This window comes from Mastacembelus armatus, unplaced genomic scaffold (assembly GCF_900324485.2).
Source record: "Mastacembelus armatus unplaced genomic scaffold, fMasArm1.2, whole genome shotgun sequence".
In the NCBI taxonomy this organism is placed as follows: domain Eukaryota; kingdom Metazoa; phylum Chordata; class Actinopteri; order Synbranchiformes; family Mastacembelidae; genus Mastacembelus; species Mastacembelus armatus.
Window position 1 is genome coordinate 13,201 of NW_022872851.1, and position 16,925 is coordinate 30,125.

The following is a 16,925-nucleotide window of genomic DNA, read 5'->3' on the forward strand; positions in this document are numbered from 1 at the left end:
CGCTGTTTAGTTTCTCCTTCCCTGAGTTCAACCCAGACGAAAACCTGAACCTCTGACCAAGGAATCCCGCATCCGTCAGATCTTGCTCTGCGGGCACAATCCGGCTCATCATCTCCACCAGTCAATACCATCACGTCTGTACCGTGTCTGGCCTTGCTGTAACCACCACTGCCATAATCATCATCCAGCTCTCTACCACCATCTACTGGTCACCATCTGCCATTCCCCTCCCCTGCTAATATATCTTTTGAAAGAATAAACCTAGCTCGTCACTGATTCTGAATTCTGTGTGGGTGGTTTGTGCTCCTGACACCCCCGATTCATGACAGCGGCAGTGTTACCCAAACTGACACAAAACTGTCAAGTGTGAAAACACTACAAGTCCAAAATTAATAAATAAAGAAAGTGGTAGAAGTGAAATATGGCATTACTTTGCCTACAAAAGTGATGAAAAAGGTGAACCAACCAACCTTAATTCAGCAGTCTGCAAGCGCTGCTATGAGTCGTGCTGCCACGTAGGCAACACATCAAATCTTAGCAAACATTTGTCACTCATTCATCCTGGTTTGTTCAAGGAGTTAAAAAGATCGACGAGTCTCTTTCAACTAATTTAGACTTTTATTTTAAAAAGATCAAACCTGTAAACCTGAGGCCGATTTGTAGAGCTCCACTGAAAAAGCCCTGCAGAAACGCCCAAACTGAATTGAATGTCACATGACATAGGGTAACAGGATTTAGCAGTAAAATACGCTTTAAATGGCAAAACCACAAAAAAAAAAAAAATTACAACTATTGTTAGGCAGAGCGATTTCTGTTGCTGTTGTGTTTTGGCTTCTAGCTCTCTGACGCTTTGTTGTACCGTGTTGTTACACACATCTTCAGAGTCTGTGCAGTCTCAGCTTTCATTTGGTGTAGACATTGTGTGAAATCCTGATGACTTTCACCTGCGCAACATTTCCAAAATTAGGAACATCCTGTCTCAAAATGATGCAGAAAAACTAGTCCATGCGTTTGTTTCCTCAAGGCTAGATTACTGTAACTCATTACTATCTGGATGTCCTAATATCTTAATAAAAAGCCTCCAATTAATCCAGAATGCCGCAGCCAGAGTCCTGACAGGAACTAGCAAGAGAGATCATATTTCTCCTATATTGGCTTCTCTTCATTGGCTCCCTGTAAAATATAGAATAGAATTTAAAATCCTTCTTCTCACATACAAATCCCTTCATAATCAAGCTCCTTCATACCTTAAAGACCTCATAGTACCATATTATCCCAATAGACCACTTCGCTCTCAGAGTGCAGGCCTACTTGTGGTTCCCAGAGTTCTCAAAAGCAGAATGGGAGGCAGAGCCTTTAGCTATCAAGCTCCTCTCCTGTGGAACCAGCTCTCAGCCTGGGTTCAGGAGGCAGACACTCTCTGTACTTTTAAGGCTAGACTTAAAACCTTCCTCTTTGACAAAGCATATAGTTAGGGCTGGCTTCAGGCAACCCTGAACCATCCCTTAGTTAGTTATGCTGCTATAGGCCTAGACTGCCCGAGGACCATTGGTGCACTGAGCTCCCCTACCCTACCCCCCCCCCCCCCCCCTTCTCTCCCACCTCATGTATATTCCACCATTGAATGTTACTAACCTTGTGCTCTCTCTCTCCCCTAGTTTGTGCTCTCTCCCTCCCTCTCTCTCTCTCTCTCTCTCTGTACCTTCTGCAGGTGTCCCTGGTCCTGGAGCTGTTTATCGCTGATGTGCAGTTACTGGCCCCACCAACTTGCAGTGTCTATTTGTTGTTTATTGTTGCTGTTCTTTTCTCTCTGCTCTATCCACTCACCCCAACCGGTCGAGGCAGATGGCCGCCCAAACTGAGCCCGGTTCTGCTGGAGGTTTTTTTCTTCCGTTAAAGGGAGTTTTTTCCTCTCCACTGTCGCCAAGTGCTTGCTCATAAGGGAATTGTTGGGTTTTTAGTTTTAGTTTTTGTAAAGTGCCTTGAGATGATTTGTATTGTGATTTGGCGCTATACAAATAAAATTGAATTGAATTGAATTGAATTTGCCTAAAGGGCCCCAGCTGTAGAGCAATGCTGTGTGGTGTTTGGTATTTAAGCAATGCATTTGAGTTGTGTTTGAGGTTTATATATTCTTGTAGCCTGTACTGAAAAGATACGAAGAGATTATCCTTTTTTAATTTAATCTCTTCAGTTTTTTTTTTCTTCCAAAAATTTTTTACATTTTCTTTGCACAATTGTTCATGCAGAGTTTCAAGCAATGTGTTTAATAAAACTGTTCTCAATTCATTTATATTTTGAGGCTGGTTATTTTCTACCTACGGTATTGATTTAATACCGAGGTATTAGAGCCTAGTATTGTACCAAAGTCAAAATTGTGGTATTGAGCCATCCTATGGCAAAGCCACTAAGACACTGGCTTCTTTTCTTTAAAACCTACCATAGAACAAGCTCACCAGAGCATATCTTTACATTTTTACATGCTGTACTGCGTTTTTTGGAGCATATTAATTTGTCATACATCAATGCAACCCTTATATCCCAAATTGTAGTAATATGTATTGAATAGGTCCAAACTAACTAAATAAATTGGTAAAAAGTGCAATAAACCACCAAACACATTTTTCTAAATACAGAAATGTCATAGCTGTATCCCTTAAAATTATAAATATAAAAGTTACAAAATTATTTAACACCACAGACCATGACCATGTCATCGATAAACATGGATTGTCATTCCATTCTTATGCTGATGACACAAGCAAGACACTTACAATGAGGACTTTTACTTAATGTACCAGTATTGGATCAAATGGTTCCCCCACTTTTTTTTAAAACCACAAAACAATGTTAACCATCATTTTGACATGAGTTTAGTTGCTTCAATAATGCAGCATTAATATTGGTTATGTGGCATTTTACATCACACTGTATTTAAATTCTGTAAAATGTATATGAGAGGTTTTGTGAAAGCTGTGTTTGTGTGTGTATGTGAGAGAGAAAAAGGAGCAGAGGAGTTTGCCCTTTAATGTGTACACAAGAGCTGTCCCTGTCTGGCTTTAAATAACAGTCCTAGCTGTCTGGACCACACTTTGGTGGAGCCACCATGAAGAGAGCTCTGCTACAAATTGCCCTCTTTGGGCTGCTGCTGGCTTTGGTTACCACACTGCCAAACAAGGTATGATCACAAATAGAACTATGAGAGCACCACACTGTAAGGAAACTACTGTAAATTGATTGATTATATTTATATCTGATAACTGATTCATTTTAAACTCTGTCTCTGATAAAGAACAGAAAGTTCTTGTTGAAAGACCTGCAGTGTTGTAGGTCCTAGGACACTGTATGCATGTAGGCATTTGGATTATTCTTGTTGTGGGGGCAAAGTCACATCCAGTTTTAGAATTAAGACCTGTAAAACAGTACAACAAAATTTGAAAGAGCAAAGAAATATGTTTTGAGTATCTGAACGTTTTAGTGCAGTTGCTGAAATACCTATTTACACAGTTCCCTTTTTGGGAACAAAGAGCAAGGTCTTCGTGATATCAATCAGTAAATATGACATCCACACTCCTATGTTATATGATCTTTGGTCAGCTGGCCAGCAGCCAGGGAGGTCAACTAAGCTTTATTTTTCTTAATGGTGAAATGGGTCTCCTGTGTTTGCTCAGGATGACTGGGACATCTACAGCTTTTACATCAACTCCACAGTGACCAGTCGTTATGCTACCACCATCATCACAAGCCGTGTGGCCAATCGCATGGACGAGTCAAAGGAAATAGAATTCCAAGTCCAGATTCCCAAGAATGCCTTCATCAGTAAATTCAGAATGTGTGTGAGACAAAACTGGCCAGTGAATATATACACATAAAGAGTTTTATTTTGAAGAATCATGAAAATAAATGATGTGTTATTAAGGAGTAAAGAGGGACATGTCTTTGGTCTGCTTCAGGTTTATAGATGGTCAGGTGTTTGATGGTGTTGTGAAAGCTAAGGAGGAAGCTCAGCAGCAATACACTGCGGCTGTGTCCCGTGGACAAAGTGCTGGGCTTGTCAGGTACATGTTTCAGTGGATCAATTTTTGAAATTTTCATTACAAATCCAAATTAAACAATATTAGAAGAAGAGAATTCACTCTTTAGATGAACTACTAACATATAATACCATATCAAAAATATCACCTGTGGGGGGTCACAAAAAAGACAGTTTCATTTTAAAGGGTGACAAATCAGGAGGTGAGAACAACGCTTAAATGATGATAAATGCTTATCATCTCTGTCACAGTTCTGTAGGGAGGACCCTGGAGAAATTTAAGACCTCTGTCAATGTGGCTGCTCACAAAAAAGTGACTTTTGAACTCACATATGAGGAGCTGCTGAAACGGATGCTTGGCAAGTACGAGCTACAAATCCATGCTCACCCCATGCAACCGGTCAAAGACTTCAAGGTGTTTCTTTCTATTCAGTGAGCATCTGGGGAAACAGTGGTAGGTAATGATATTGTCCATAACTTTTTTTTTTTTTTCAAAATCAGGTCGATGTGTATATTCATGAGAATGCTGGGATCAATTTTATCGAGGTTAAAGGTGGACTAAGCACCAAAGCCCTGGCTAATGCTATCACCAAAAGACATGCAGAAAAAGAGGTACAGCACACAGTTCTGCTCCATTATTAAACCACATTTTTCCATTTGATCTTTTTTAAGATTTATTTTCTATCATACTTAAATGGTTAGCCATTAACTATTTTGGCTCCATATAAACATTATATATGCATACAGTGCATACAAAGTCGCGGCTCAGAGTTTGTAACCTCGTCGTTCAAGAATTTTTCCTAACCTAACTAAGAATTGTTCACGGAAACCCCTTGCAATTTTGTGGAAACTGCAAATATCCTACACAATGTTTTATGGCTTTTTTCATGGCAATATTTTATATATTTTATATTTGTCATGCATTTTAATGATAAAATTATTAAGCGCAATATAATTTATTTATTTAGCTCACTTTTTTTATTAACTAATAATATAATAAGCTGAGTCTAAAAATAAAGTGTTTTGGGTAGCATATTTGGGGGCATATTTAGGGTTTAAATAATAATAACAATAACTATAAAAATAGGCATTCGCGGTTTTTCAATTTGTGGGTGCTCTAGGAATGTAACCCCGCGAATTTTGGGTGTTTTATCGTACTATATTCGGGCTGTGTATGTCAAAGTTATATCCATTGATTCTTTAGTACTCCACATTCATTCGGGCTTATTGATGATCTTGTTGCACTTGCCTTAGTATCAAATCTAAATTTTATATGGTGTATTTCTAAATGCATGTTTTGGAAACAAAGTTCAGGTGACAAACTCTTTTTTTGTACCTCAGGTCTGTTCAATGACAATGTAGTAAACTACATTGTCATTGAACAGACACAAATATGAACAGAATTCAAATATGACATGAGGCCGAGAACTCATATTTTTAAATAACCATGATCATTTATTGATTTATCCTGCTCTCTCCAGGCATGGGTGCATTTCTCCCCAACAGAAGACCAACAGAAAATATGTGACAGCTGTGGAGAACAGGGTATGAATGGAGATCTGGTCATTGTCTATGATGTCAACAGGTACACCTTACTGGGAGACATCAAGGTACAGCAAGAATTAATTTCCTGCAAAGACTTCAATTTGAATAATATTAGCAGTGTATAGTAGTCATGTATTTTTAAAGGATCTTTCCCAGGTTTTTAAAAAATCTTTTCAAAATTTCTTTTTACTTCCCTCAAGAGATCGGATGGGTACTTTGTTCATCACTTTGCTCCATTGAATCTCCCACGCATACCAAAGAATGTTGTGTTTGTTATCGATAGAAGTGGCTCCATGCATGGCAGAAAAATGGAACAGGTGCAGTATCTGAAGTGAGAGTTGCTGAAGCAACAGAAGACATTTATTAGGTTGAAACAAAACTTTATCACACTATTTTTTACTTGAAATAAAAGTCCTAATCTGTCGATGATATTTTTTCTCAGACGAGGATAGCACTGATCCATATCTTTAATGACCTGGCAGAAGAGGACTACTTAGGTCTCATCACTTTTGATTCTGACATTTCATATTGGAAACGAGAACTTGTTCAGGCTAGCAAAGAAAATCTGGAAAGTGCCAAGAATTTTGCACGGGGTATTACAGACAGAGGAGGTGATTTTTTTAAAAATTAATATATTTCATTTAGGATGTAAACATTTGACACAAAAATGAAATTAAACTGTCTTTTGTTTCATTTTAGCCACAGACATTAATGAAGCAGTGCTGCAAGGAGCACGTCTCCTGAGTGTACATCCCAGAGAAGGCTCGGCATCTATCCTCATACTCCTCACTGATGGAGACCCCACCACAGGTTATATTCAAAAACACACATACATAACTACTAAAAACACACATACATAACTACTAATGAATATAAAACCCTGTTTTTAACGGTCTGACTGTCACTACACAATCCTTTTTTCAATAACCTGTTCTATTAGCTACCTCAGTGTGGGACTCAAAGTAAGAGCAAGAACATTTAAATGACAATAAGTTTATAAATTTTACTTATGTACACACTGTTAGAGGTTTGATTGCAGTGTGTAAGAGAATTTGAGCTCAACTTGCCTCGCTTTAAACTGCATGTCTTTACAGGGGTGACAAATCTGGAAATAATACAGTCAAATGTTAAGAAGGCCATTGCAGGCAAATTTCCGCTCTACTGTCTTGGTTTTGGGTTTGATGTCAATTTCGAGTTTCTTGAGAAGATGTCACTGAAGAATAGCGGTGTGGCACGACGGATTTATGAGGACTCTGATGCTGATTTACAACTGAAGGTATTTTAAATTACTGTTCTTACTTTTTTCTCACTACCAATCTCTGTTTAAGATAAAACTGACCTTGTTTGGCTGTGGAGAGTTTAAATGTTCATAGAATGTCCAAACTCATTGTCAACAGGATTTCTATGAAGAAGTGGCAACTCCTTTACTGACAGATGTGACAATGGTCTACATAGGGGGGACCAATCTGACTAAGACCAACTTCAGCCAGTATTATAATGGCTCTGAGATTGTGGTGGCAGGCCAAATCACTGATAACAACGTTGAGACCTTCATTCCCCAAGTTGTGGCTCTTTCAGTAAGGACTGTTCCACACTGCACGTCAACTGTAATCTTCTGAAAGGTATATAAAGGGAGCTTCACAAACCTAACAGTTCGTTTCGACTATGACAGGGAACTCGAAGCGTAACATTTTCTGACACAAGCACCACTGTGGAATCCACTGGAATAATGTCTGAGAGCCACATGCAGAGGGTTTGGGCATACCTCACAGTCAAACAGCTTCTGGAGAAAGAGTGAGTGTGATGCCAGCTGTCTTTGTGTTCTTGTTTCAATTATTTATTTCATTTTCATTATTTCTTTTCATTATTGTACAACAGGGCACATATGCAATTATGATGCACTATGGACAGCATGGTGACTTAGTGGTTAGCACTGTTGCCTCACAGTAAGAAGGGCCCGTCCCCATCAGGGACCTTTCTGTGTGGAGTTTGCATATTCTCAGAGTGCTTGCATGGGTTTCCTCTGTTTACTCCAGTTTCCTCCCACACTCAAAAAAACATGTGTCGTTGAGTTGTGACTCTAAATTGCCCATAGGAGTGAATGTGTGAGGTTGTTTGTCTATATGTGGCCCTGTGATGGACTGTGACCTGTCCATTGGTTTACCCCTGCCTTTCACTCAAAGAGAGCTTGGAAAGGCTCCAGCAGATCCCCATGACCCTGGTTAGGCATAAGAGTGTATATACAATGGTTGGATGGATGGATGGATGGATGGATGGATGGTGCTCTATTTACTACTCTAAATTTGCAGTATCATTTTTGAAATAAGAAATTCACGCAGAAAGAAAAGCAGGCTTCTCATTTTCAGTTTACAATGTTTAGAGATTCCACACCCAAAACCTTAGCAGATTTTATCTGTATTATCTATAGCAAAATTTATATTACCTTGATTTCTAAGGCAGTGAGGGGTGTTAAGGGTTCCTTAAAAAAGTTGCTCATGAAAGAAACAAATGGCTGCCTGTGTGATCCAAATGGGTGCTAATACATGCAAGGCACAAACTGGGTCCTTGGGGAGGCCAGGACACAAAAAAATTGGTTTCAAAATATATGTAGCCGTATTATATTTCTTTCATGTTTAAAACATATGTACAACATTTGTAACATAGGCTCATGCTATCTGAATCCAAGGAGGAGGAAATGAAAAAGGCCTTGGCACTGTCCCTGAAATATAACTTTGTAACACCGCTCACATCCATGGTGGTTACTAAACCACAAGGAGAGAACACAGAAGTACTCCATAAACCCAAGGAAGGTGTAGCGCATGACCCACAAGATTCTGGGCTGTTAATACGACACGCTGTGGGTGCGAGTTCACGTGAGTAACACAATTGAGAACAAAAGAACCGCATAGCAAATGATTGTCTTCTCTCCTTCAGCATTTTCTCTAATGGCAAAACCTATAAAAAAAGTTACAGTAAAAAAGCATTTTTGCAAAATATTTATACATTGTACAACTAAACAATGTCCTGCTAAAATATAAATGATAAATGTGGAAAAGTAATTAACAACTGAACCATAATTTCATTGTATCTGTTTCATTTACAGGTATTCGTGGCCAAGGTATGACATAATGAGCCAAAAAGTTATAGTAAAAAAGATGTTTCATTTTCGCTAAATATTTATATAGTGTATGCCTAACCAGTGTCCTGCTAAAATATAAATGTATAAATGCACAAAAGTAACATTTAGACCATAATTTCATGTTATCACATTCTTTTACAGCTTATCCCAAAGGTATGATATTAATAATGTTATGTAGGTTCAAACATGCACTGTTCTGATATGTATAATAGTTATCTCTGTTTCACACATGTATTTTTGTAAGTGAGGTACATTTTAATAACAGAGTTACAGTAAAAAAGGTGTTACATCTTTGCAAAATATTTATACAACTAACCAATGTCCTGCTAAAATTTAAATGTGTAAATGTGCAAAAGTAATTAATTCATGTTAATTTTTTCTTTCTCAGTCTCTGGCGTTATGAAAGGTCAGCGAGGTACGACATTAATAATGTTTCATAGGTACAAAAATACACTGTTATATGTATAATACTTTTCTATACTGTTTCACAAATGCAAAGTACTTTTGCAAGTCACATACATTTTAATAACAGACAAAAAGTTGTAGTAAAAAAGGTGTTTCATTTTTGCAAAATATTTATACAACTAACGAATGCCCTGCTAAAATATAAATGTGTAAATGAACAAAAGCTAACAACTGGACCATAATTTCATATCTCTTTCGTTTGCAGGTGTTCCAGTTCAACATAGCCCAGGTATATCATTAGTAATGAACATGCCCTGTTCTGAAAAGTAAAATGCTGTTCTCTACTCTTTCACACATGTAGAGTAATTTAACACACCTGCTCCCCATTCACACCTCAGACCTTGAAACACTAACGAGTCACATGACACCCGGGAGGGAAAATGGCTAATTGGTCCCAATTTGGACATTTTCATTTAGGGGTGTACTCACTTTTGTTGCCAGCAGTTTAGACATTAATGGCTGTGTGTTGAGTTATTTTGAGGGGATAGCAAATTTATACTGTTATACAAGCTGTACACTCACTACTTTACATTGTAGCGAAGTGTCATTTCTTCAGTGTTGTCACATGAAAAGATATAATAAATTATTTACAAAAATGTGAGGGGTGTACTCACTTCTGTGAGATACTGTATATATATATATATATATATGTATGTATGTATGTATATATATATATATATATATATATACATACATACATATATACATACATATAACAACCGGTCCATGATTTCATGGTATCTCTTTCTTTCGCAGGTGTTCCAGTTCAACATAGCCCAGGTTTTTCTTTCTTAGTCACTCGTGTTATTGATGGGCCACCAGGTATGACATTACTAATGTTACATAGGTACAAACATGCACTGTTCTGAAATGTATAATACTTTTCTCTACTTTTTCACACATATAAAGTTATACTAAACACAATGTTTGATCAGGTGGGATGTGAGTTAGAAGAGAGGGTTCAATAGGGTTAAATGGAGGCAGATGATTCGCTATGGCGACCCCTGAAGGGAGCAGCCGAAAGGAAAAGAAGAAGTCAGGCTCTTTTAAACTGTCTCCAGATGGTTCAAAATGCAGCTGTTGGAGTCCTGACGGGAGCTCAAAAGTGTGCGCAGATGACTCCTGTTCTTCAGTCATTACACTGGTTACCAGTGCACTACAGGATTAATTTTCAACTGCTTTTATTGGTTTTTAAGTCCCTAAATGGGCTAGCACCCTCCTACCTCTTGGATCTGGTAACAGACCACCAACCTGCAAGAGCACAGAGCATAGATCTGCCAATTTAAGGCTCTTATTGGTTCCTAGAAGCAGACTCGTGTCTAGGGGAGATCGAGCATTCGCCGTAGCTGCTCCAGAATAATCTTTATGGAATAATCTTTCCATAGAAATCCCATGTTCCCATGTTAAGTATTTTTTGCAAATCGGATACATTTTAATAAGACAAAAAGTTATAGTAAATAGTAAAAACAATGTTTCATCTTTGCAAAATATTTATACAACCAACCAAGTCCCGTTAAATGCTGAAAAGTAATTAACAGGTTGATTTCATGTTAATTTTTCTTTCTCAGTCACTCGTGTTGTGGAGGGTGAACTGGCTGGTATGTCATTAGTAATGTTGCATAGGTACAAACATGCACTGTTCTGAAATGTAAATACTTTTTTCTAGTTTTACACATGTAGAGTATTTTTGCAAGTCAAATACTTTTTAAAACCAGGCAAAACGTTATAGTAAAAACAATGCTTCATCTTTACAAGATATCCATGTGAATGAACAAAAGTAACTAACTGGACCATAATTTCATGTTATCTCTTTCTTTTGCAGGTATTGGCAAAGGTAGGATATTACTAATGTTACATAGGTACAAACATGTACTGTTCTGAAATGTAAAATACTTTTCTCTACTGCTTCACACATGCAGAGTATTTTTGCAAGTCAGATACATTTTAATAACAGACAAAAAGTTATAGCAAAAACAATGTTTCATCTTTGCAAAATATTTATACAACTAACCAATGCCCTGGTAAAATATAAATGCAGACATGTAAATGAACAAAAATAACTAACAACTGCACCATAATTTCATGTTTGTTCTTTCTTTTGCAGCTATTACCAAAGGTATGATATTAATAATGTTACATAGGTACAAACATGCACAGTTCTGATAGGTATAATACTTTTCTCTACTGTTTCAACCATAGACAGTATTTTTGCAAGCAAGATACATTTTAATAACGAAGTTATAGTCAAAAAGGTGCTACATCTTTGCAAAATATTTATACAACTAACCAATGTTCTGCTAAAATACCAATGTATATCTAAATGCTGAAAAGTAATTCAATTGATTTCATGTTAAGTTTTTCTTTCTTAGTCACTCGTGTTATTGACGGGCAACCAGGTATGACATTACTAATGTTACATAGGTACAAAAATGCACTGTTCTGAAATGTAAAATACTTTTTTCTACTGTTTCACACATGGAGTGTTTTTGCAAGTCAGATACATTTTAATAACAGACAAAAAGTTATAGCCAAAATAATGTGTCATCTTTGCAAAAGATTTATACAACTAACCAATGTCCTGGTAAAATATAAATGCAGACATGTAAATGAACAAAATTAACTAACAACTGGACCATAATTTCATGTTATTTCTTTCTTTTGCAGCTATTACCAAAGGTATGATATTAATAATGTTACATAGGTACAAACATGCAAAGTTCTTAGATATAATACTTTTCTCCACTGTTTCAACCATAGACAGTATTTCTTGCTTTAGTTAGGCAGTTAGATACATTTTAATAACAGACAAAACGTTATAGTAAAAACAATGCTTCAGCTTTGCAAAGTATTTATACAACTAACCAATGTCCTGCTAAAATACCAATATATATCTAAATGCTGGAAAGTAATTAACAAATTGATTTCATGTTAAGCTTTTCTTTCTTAGTCACTCGTGTTATTGAAAGGCAACTAGGTATGACATTACTAATGTTACATAGGTACAAACATGCAGTTCTGAAATGCAAGATACTTTCCTCTACTGTTTCACAGATGCAGAGTGTTTTAGGCAAGTCAGATACATTTTAATAACAGACAAAAAGTTATAGCAAAAACAATGTGTCATCTTTGTAAAATATTTATACAACTAACCAAAGTCAATATATATCACCTACATATATCTACATATATCTATATATCTAAGTAACTAACAGCTGGACCATAATTTCATGTTATCTGCCAAAGGTATGACGTTAGTAATGTTAGGTACAAACATTGCACTGTTCTGATATGTTTTACTTTTCTCTACTGTTTCACATATGTAGAGTATTTTTGCAAGTAAGATGCATTTTAATTAGTTACACTAAAAAAGGGGTTGCGTTTTTTGCAACATACAACTAACCAATATATTGATAAAATATAAACATATCTAAATACGCAAGCATGCAAAAGAAACATGGACTGTTCTGATTTGTAAAATCATTTTATCTCCTCTTTCACACATGACCTCAAAACTGGCATGCATAAACAGTGAAAGCTATAGTGACATATTGTTCACTACTGCTTGTATCCTATTTGAGTGTCCACACAATGCTACCCACCTTCTATATTGTTATGAACTGGTCCTGCTATCAGAGGCTAGATTGTGGTGTTCTGACCTTGTTTTACACATACACAACAAAGCCTCTTCTTTGGCTTAAAAATTGATAATACAAAAAAAAGATGATTGACCTTGTGTACATCTCAAGGTGTCCAGTTTTACAGATGTCTTTTTGATCATTGTGATCTATAGAGAAAATGCCTGGGGGAATTTTGCTACAGCACCATAAGTGGCCATTGGAAAATTGGATACGTGGCAACACCATATTTATCTTTCATAAATAAACATATTAATTCCAATTTGAGTGTTCTGACAGACACCACATAGTCATGGATCAGATATTAATCAAATGTATACCACATATGTTTTTGTTTTGCTTTATACTTATTACAGTAATTCATGTGAGCATTTCAATCAAATTAAAAAAAAACAGGCCTGTGCTTAGCTTTAGAATAACATGTAGTGCTTTGTTATGAGGCATAGGTTAGGTCTCAGAATATAAATGTGAATCAATACACTTTCCTCTGCAATTCTTCCTCTTGTGGATTATTACCTAACTTATTATGATGACAACTGTGAGCATCTCTATATGCTGCCAATCGTAGCAGCAGCTAATATAGCATATCCGTAATTCAGGGGTACAGTTTATAGAAATGCATTTCTGTTATATATGAAAATGTCCAAAAAGTTACTAGAAGTGTGGAAATTAATTGCTATGTAAATATTAAAGTTACCCTTGACCCATATTATTGCCCCAGGATTCTCAAAGACATTCAAAAACAAGGGTTTAACTGAATTATGTGCACTGATTAACCCTCAAATATTTTGTTGTGGGGTTGACGTGAATATAACTGTGCACTTCCCTTTTTAATTAATATAATATCTGCCAAAGGTTAGTAATATAAATATATAACTGGCATAATTGACCTTTGTTTACAGTAAATTCTTCTGGAAGTTGCTGGAAGTTATTAGTCGGAATCATGCATGTTTATTTAGTTATGGGACATTTTGCTTCAACCGAGCAGCAGGGCGCTCCATCCAGTTTTTAGACTCTATGGCACGAATGTAATGAGCCAATGTTGATTCAGGGGATAGGGTAGAACACCTCTGTCATCTAATATGTCAGTGCTACACAATGCCACGCATAGTTTTACTTCAAATGATTTTCTCACACACTGGTGTCTATCTGTCTTATAGAAGACACACATGTATACTGAGCATCACAGGAAAACTGAGATTGAGATTAAATACTATAATGCATCTGCAGCTAAAACGGTGTTGAGAACGAAATTGCTTATTTTCAGGACAATGGTTTCCATATGCTGTGTGACTGTGTCTGTTTCTCTAGATCCTATTTTCCACAGGTTTTTACTAAAAACTGAGAATGAGTCTCTTCCATTATGCTTTGCTGTTTCTGGAGGTATCCTCCTCAAACTACTTCACCATCCCAACAGTGGTCAGTAATGTTTCTTCTTGTAGCTTCTCTATTTTCTTACATAATCTTAAACAGCCTAGTTAATAAATTCTCTGTGCGTAACAATACATTTTTATTCTTCTTTCCTCAGAATCTTTGTCTTGATAATATAGTGTCTGTCAACCTATATTTATCCCCTAGTTTCTTTTTTTCCTGCTAGAGCTGTCTGTGAATGGTGAGCTGGATTTAAATAATGAAGGTTTCAGAAAGATCAGTATCCACTTCAAAGGTGACCAGCATGTTGAGGTTGACAGCAATGGAATCACTGTACGATATGAAAAGACACTTGGACACTACAGTGGACAATATCACATCACAGTTGGAAGGTAAATTAGTGGTGTGCACAGATGTTTTCCATGAGACCATTCATTTTGGGAAATACACTTTATGGCCATCATACCCTCCCTGACATCTTTGATTAGTGAGCTTTTGACGTGCTGGTTTGCATATTTTGTTACCTTTGAACATAACAGAGAAAGCCAGTAAGGGTAATATAGTCTGATGTTATTGCTTGTTTGAACAACAGCCACTAAGCACTGTAAGCAAAACTGGCAAGCGCAGCCCCATACACACAACAGTGATGGTATTTATTTCATTAATTTACTATTATAAACAACTGTAAATTGCTATTTACAAGTGATGCTTACATTAAAGGCGCTGCAAACGTACCTACCCATGCCACACGTTTCTATTATTATGGATAATCAGAGACCTGGACAGGTGTATATCAGCAAATACACACTGTGATTGACTAACATCTTCCTCAGCTTTGCTGTACCTGCCAGGGTGGGGAAAACTACACCTTTATTATTCTTGCTCGTGCAAGAAGATGCTGACTTCATGTAATGTACAACACAGCTTAGCACTTCTTCAGCCCAGAGAAGTGACATGAAATGTGGTCTTTAAAAGAATGCAGAAAAAATGTTAAAAGGAGGTCCATATTTTTTCCTAGCATGACAATGACTGGGCGAGACAATGAAATAGATGTTGCAGCTGAAGACACACGCATGGTCATCTTTGTTCATAGGAAGGATGGAAACATATTCCTCTGGCCCTTTTTAAGACAGCAGCCATTGGACAGCAACCTTGAAGGAATTTTAGGTAGGTGGAAAGACTAGGGATGTTTGTATGTACAGATGAGTATGTAAACATGGTTGACAACAGTTCATTTAAAAATACAAATATTTTGTGCTGTGTCTCGTTAAGTGCCAGCTTTTCAGTGTCATTGATTTATTCTTATCCTTTGTGTGTCCAGCTCTAAAGCCCGCAGTTTATGAGGAGGTGCAACAAACTCCCTCAACAAAACTTAGAATCAAAAACCAGGAGATTGATGTTACCAGGTACATTTTATTTTGTGTTATTAGTTGATACAGTATTTTTGCAAAGAGAGCTGTTTGTAATTGTGTAATAATTAATTAATAGTATTAATGATGACTATTTATGCCTTTGTTTTGTAGATCCACCGCTGTTGACTACAGTAATGTACTTCCTGTGACACTGGACTGCTGGCTCATACCTACTGAATCTGCCCTGCAGGGACGCTTGGATGATTTCAAAGCTGCAGAACTTTGAAATATTTAATTTTAAAGAAAAAATATGAACATCATCATTAGATATCATCATGGAGAAAGACTTCCCATCTGTCACTAACAAACAAATAAACTGAGTCCCATATATGTGGCCTTACTTTGAGGATTTCTCCAATAGTATTCTGTTCATTTTGTTTAAAATACAGTGCAATGAGAAAGTATTCAGACCCCCTTCACTTTTTTCAATTGTGTTATGTTGCAACCTGATACTAAAATTGTTTAAATTCATTTTTTTCTCAACAGTCTACACTCAGTGCCAAATAAATCAAAACAGAATTTTAGGAAATATTACATTTAAATAAGTATTCAGAACCTTTGCAACAACACGTGGAAATTATCTCAGACGCCTCCCATTTCTCTTGATCGTTACTCAGATTATTTCTACCATAGACAAATATACAGTACAGAGACGCTGCGTTGAGGGCTGAATCAACGTCACTGCAATATTGGATGTGGCAAACTGGAGAGATCGTAGATGCTTCATTCATTCAACAAAGACCTTTGACACTGCTTTGTATTTTGTAAGGGAAATTAAACATTTAGGTTAGCATAAAAGTATAAACTGTTTGTGTATGGGACAGCTAATTGTTGATTATTAATTGTCAGGAAGTAGTTTGTATAGGTTTTGTATGTTAGAATAATATACTTGAATAAGATAATTGTATTTAGCTGCAGAAGGACACACCTACACACAAGCTTTCACATGGTGAGTAGGGATTTTTGCCAAGTTTTCCTTATAAGGACTTAAAGCCTCCAAGGAAGGACTGTGGAATGTGCCAAGAGGCTGGGGGGGCTAAATTTAAACCACAGCTCTCCCCCCACCTATAGCTTTGCCAATAGTATACATTTTTGTGTTCACATATATGTAGCAGGATTTTTCACTACAATGCAGGGGTGAGTTTAACTTCTACTACAATATGTCTTGGACGACTAGGGAGATGACAAGATCTAGGTCTTCAACCCCTAATACGTTTAATTACTGTACTTATTTTTATTAAGTATGTTTATCTGCCTTGGTAAGTGTGTTTTTTTTATACCTTGGTAGCAGCGACTGATGAGGGTTGAGACTCTGGCATTAAATA

The 16,925-nt window shown here is 36.8% G+C and overlaps 1 protein-coding gene and 1 long non-coding RNA gene across 2 annotated transcripts; both read left to right on the plus strand.

The window, feature by feature from the left end:
• The first annotated feature begins 3,091 nt into the window (after positions 1 to 3,091).
• itih3b.2 (inter-alpha-trypsin inhibitor heavy chain 3b, tandem duplicate 2) lies at positions 3,092 to 15,934 on the plus strand. Its single transcript, XM_026305671.1, has 23 exons — positions 3,092 to 3,178; positions 3,672 to 3,832; positions 3,954 to 4,058; positions 4,286 to 4,448; positions 4,535 to 4,645; positions 5,515 to 5,643; positions 5,779 to 5,895; positions 6,021 to 6,189; positions 6,278 to 6,388; positions 6,673 to 6,854; positions 6,976 to 7,155; positions 7,251 to 7,372; positions 8,243 to 8,451; positions 8,682 to 8,696; positions 8,859 to 8,870; positions 9,106 to 9,113; positions 9,388 to 9,411; positions 11,005 to 11,016; positions 13,978 to 14,236; positions 14,415 to 14,580; positions 15,207 to 15,355; positions 15,510 to 15,594; positions 15,712 to 15,934. The coding sequence occupies exons 1-23, from the start codon at positions 3,107 to 3,109 to the stop codon at positions 15,824 to 15,826; spliced, it is 2,676 nt and encodes an 891-aa protein (XP_026161456.1). The 5' UTR covers positions 3,092 to 3,106; the 3' UTR covers positions 15,827 to 15,934.
• LOC113129659 (uncharacterized) lies at positions 9,107 to 10,086 on the plus strand. The gene is made up of 3 exons (XR_003295627.1): positions 9,107 to 9,132; positions 9,388 to 9,411; positions 9,939 to 10,086. It is a non-coding gene; the product is annotated as an uncharacterized LOC113129659 (long non-coding RNA).
• Positions 15,935 to 16,925: the final 991 nt, after the last annotated feature.

What these genes read in the sequence shown, in the direction of transcription:
- itih3b.2 (XM_026305671.1), top strand. Translation starts at nt 3,107, where the DNA reads ATGAAGAGAGCTCTGCTACAAATTGCCCTCTTTGGGCTGCTGCTGGCT. An exon ending in AAAGACATGCAGAAAAAGAG is followed by an intron (nt 4,646 to 5,514) that starts GTACAGCACACA and finishes TGCTCTCTCCAG; the next exon opens with GCATGGGTGCATTTCTCCCC. An exon ending in GGGTATTACAGACAGAGGAG is followed by an intron (nt 6,190 to 6,277) that starts GTGATTTTTTTA and finishes GTTTCATTTTAG; the next exon opens with CCACAGACATTAATGAAGCA.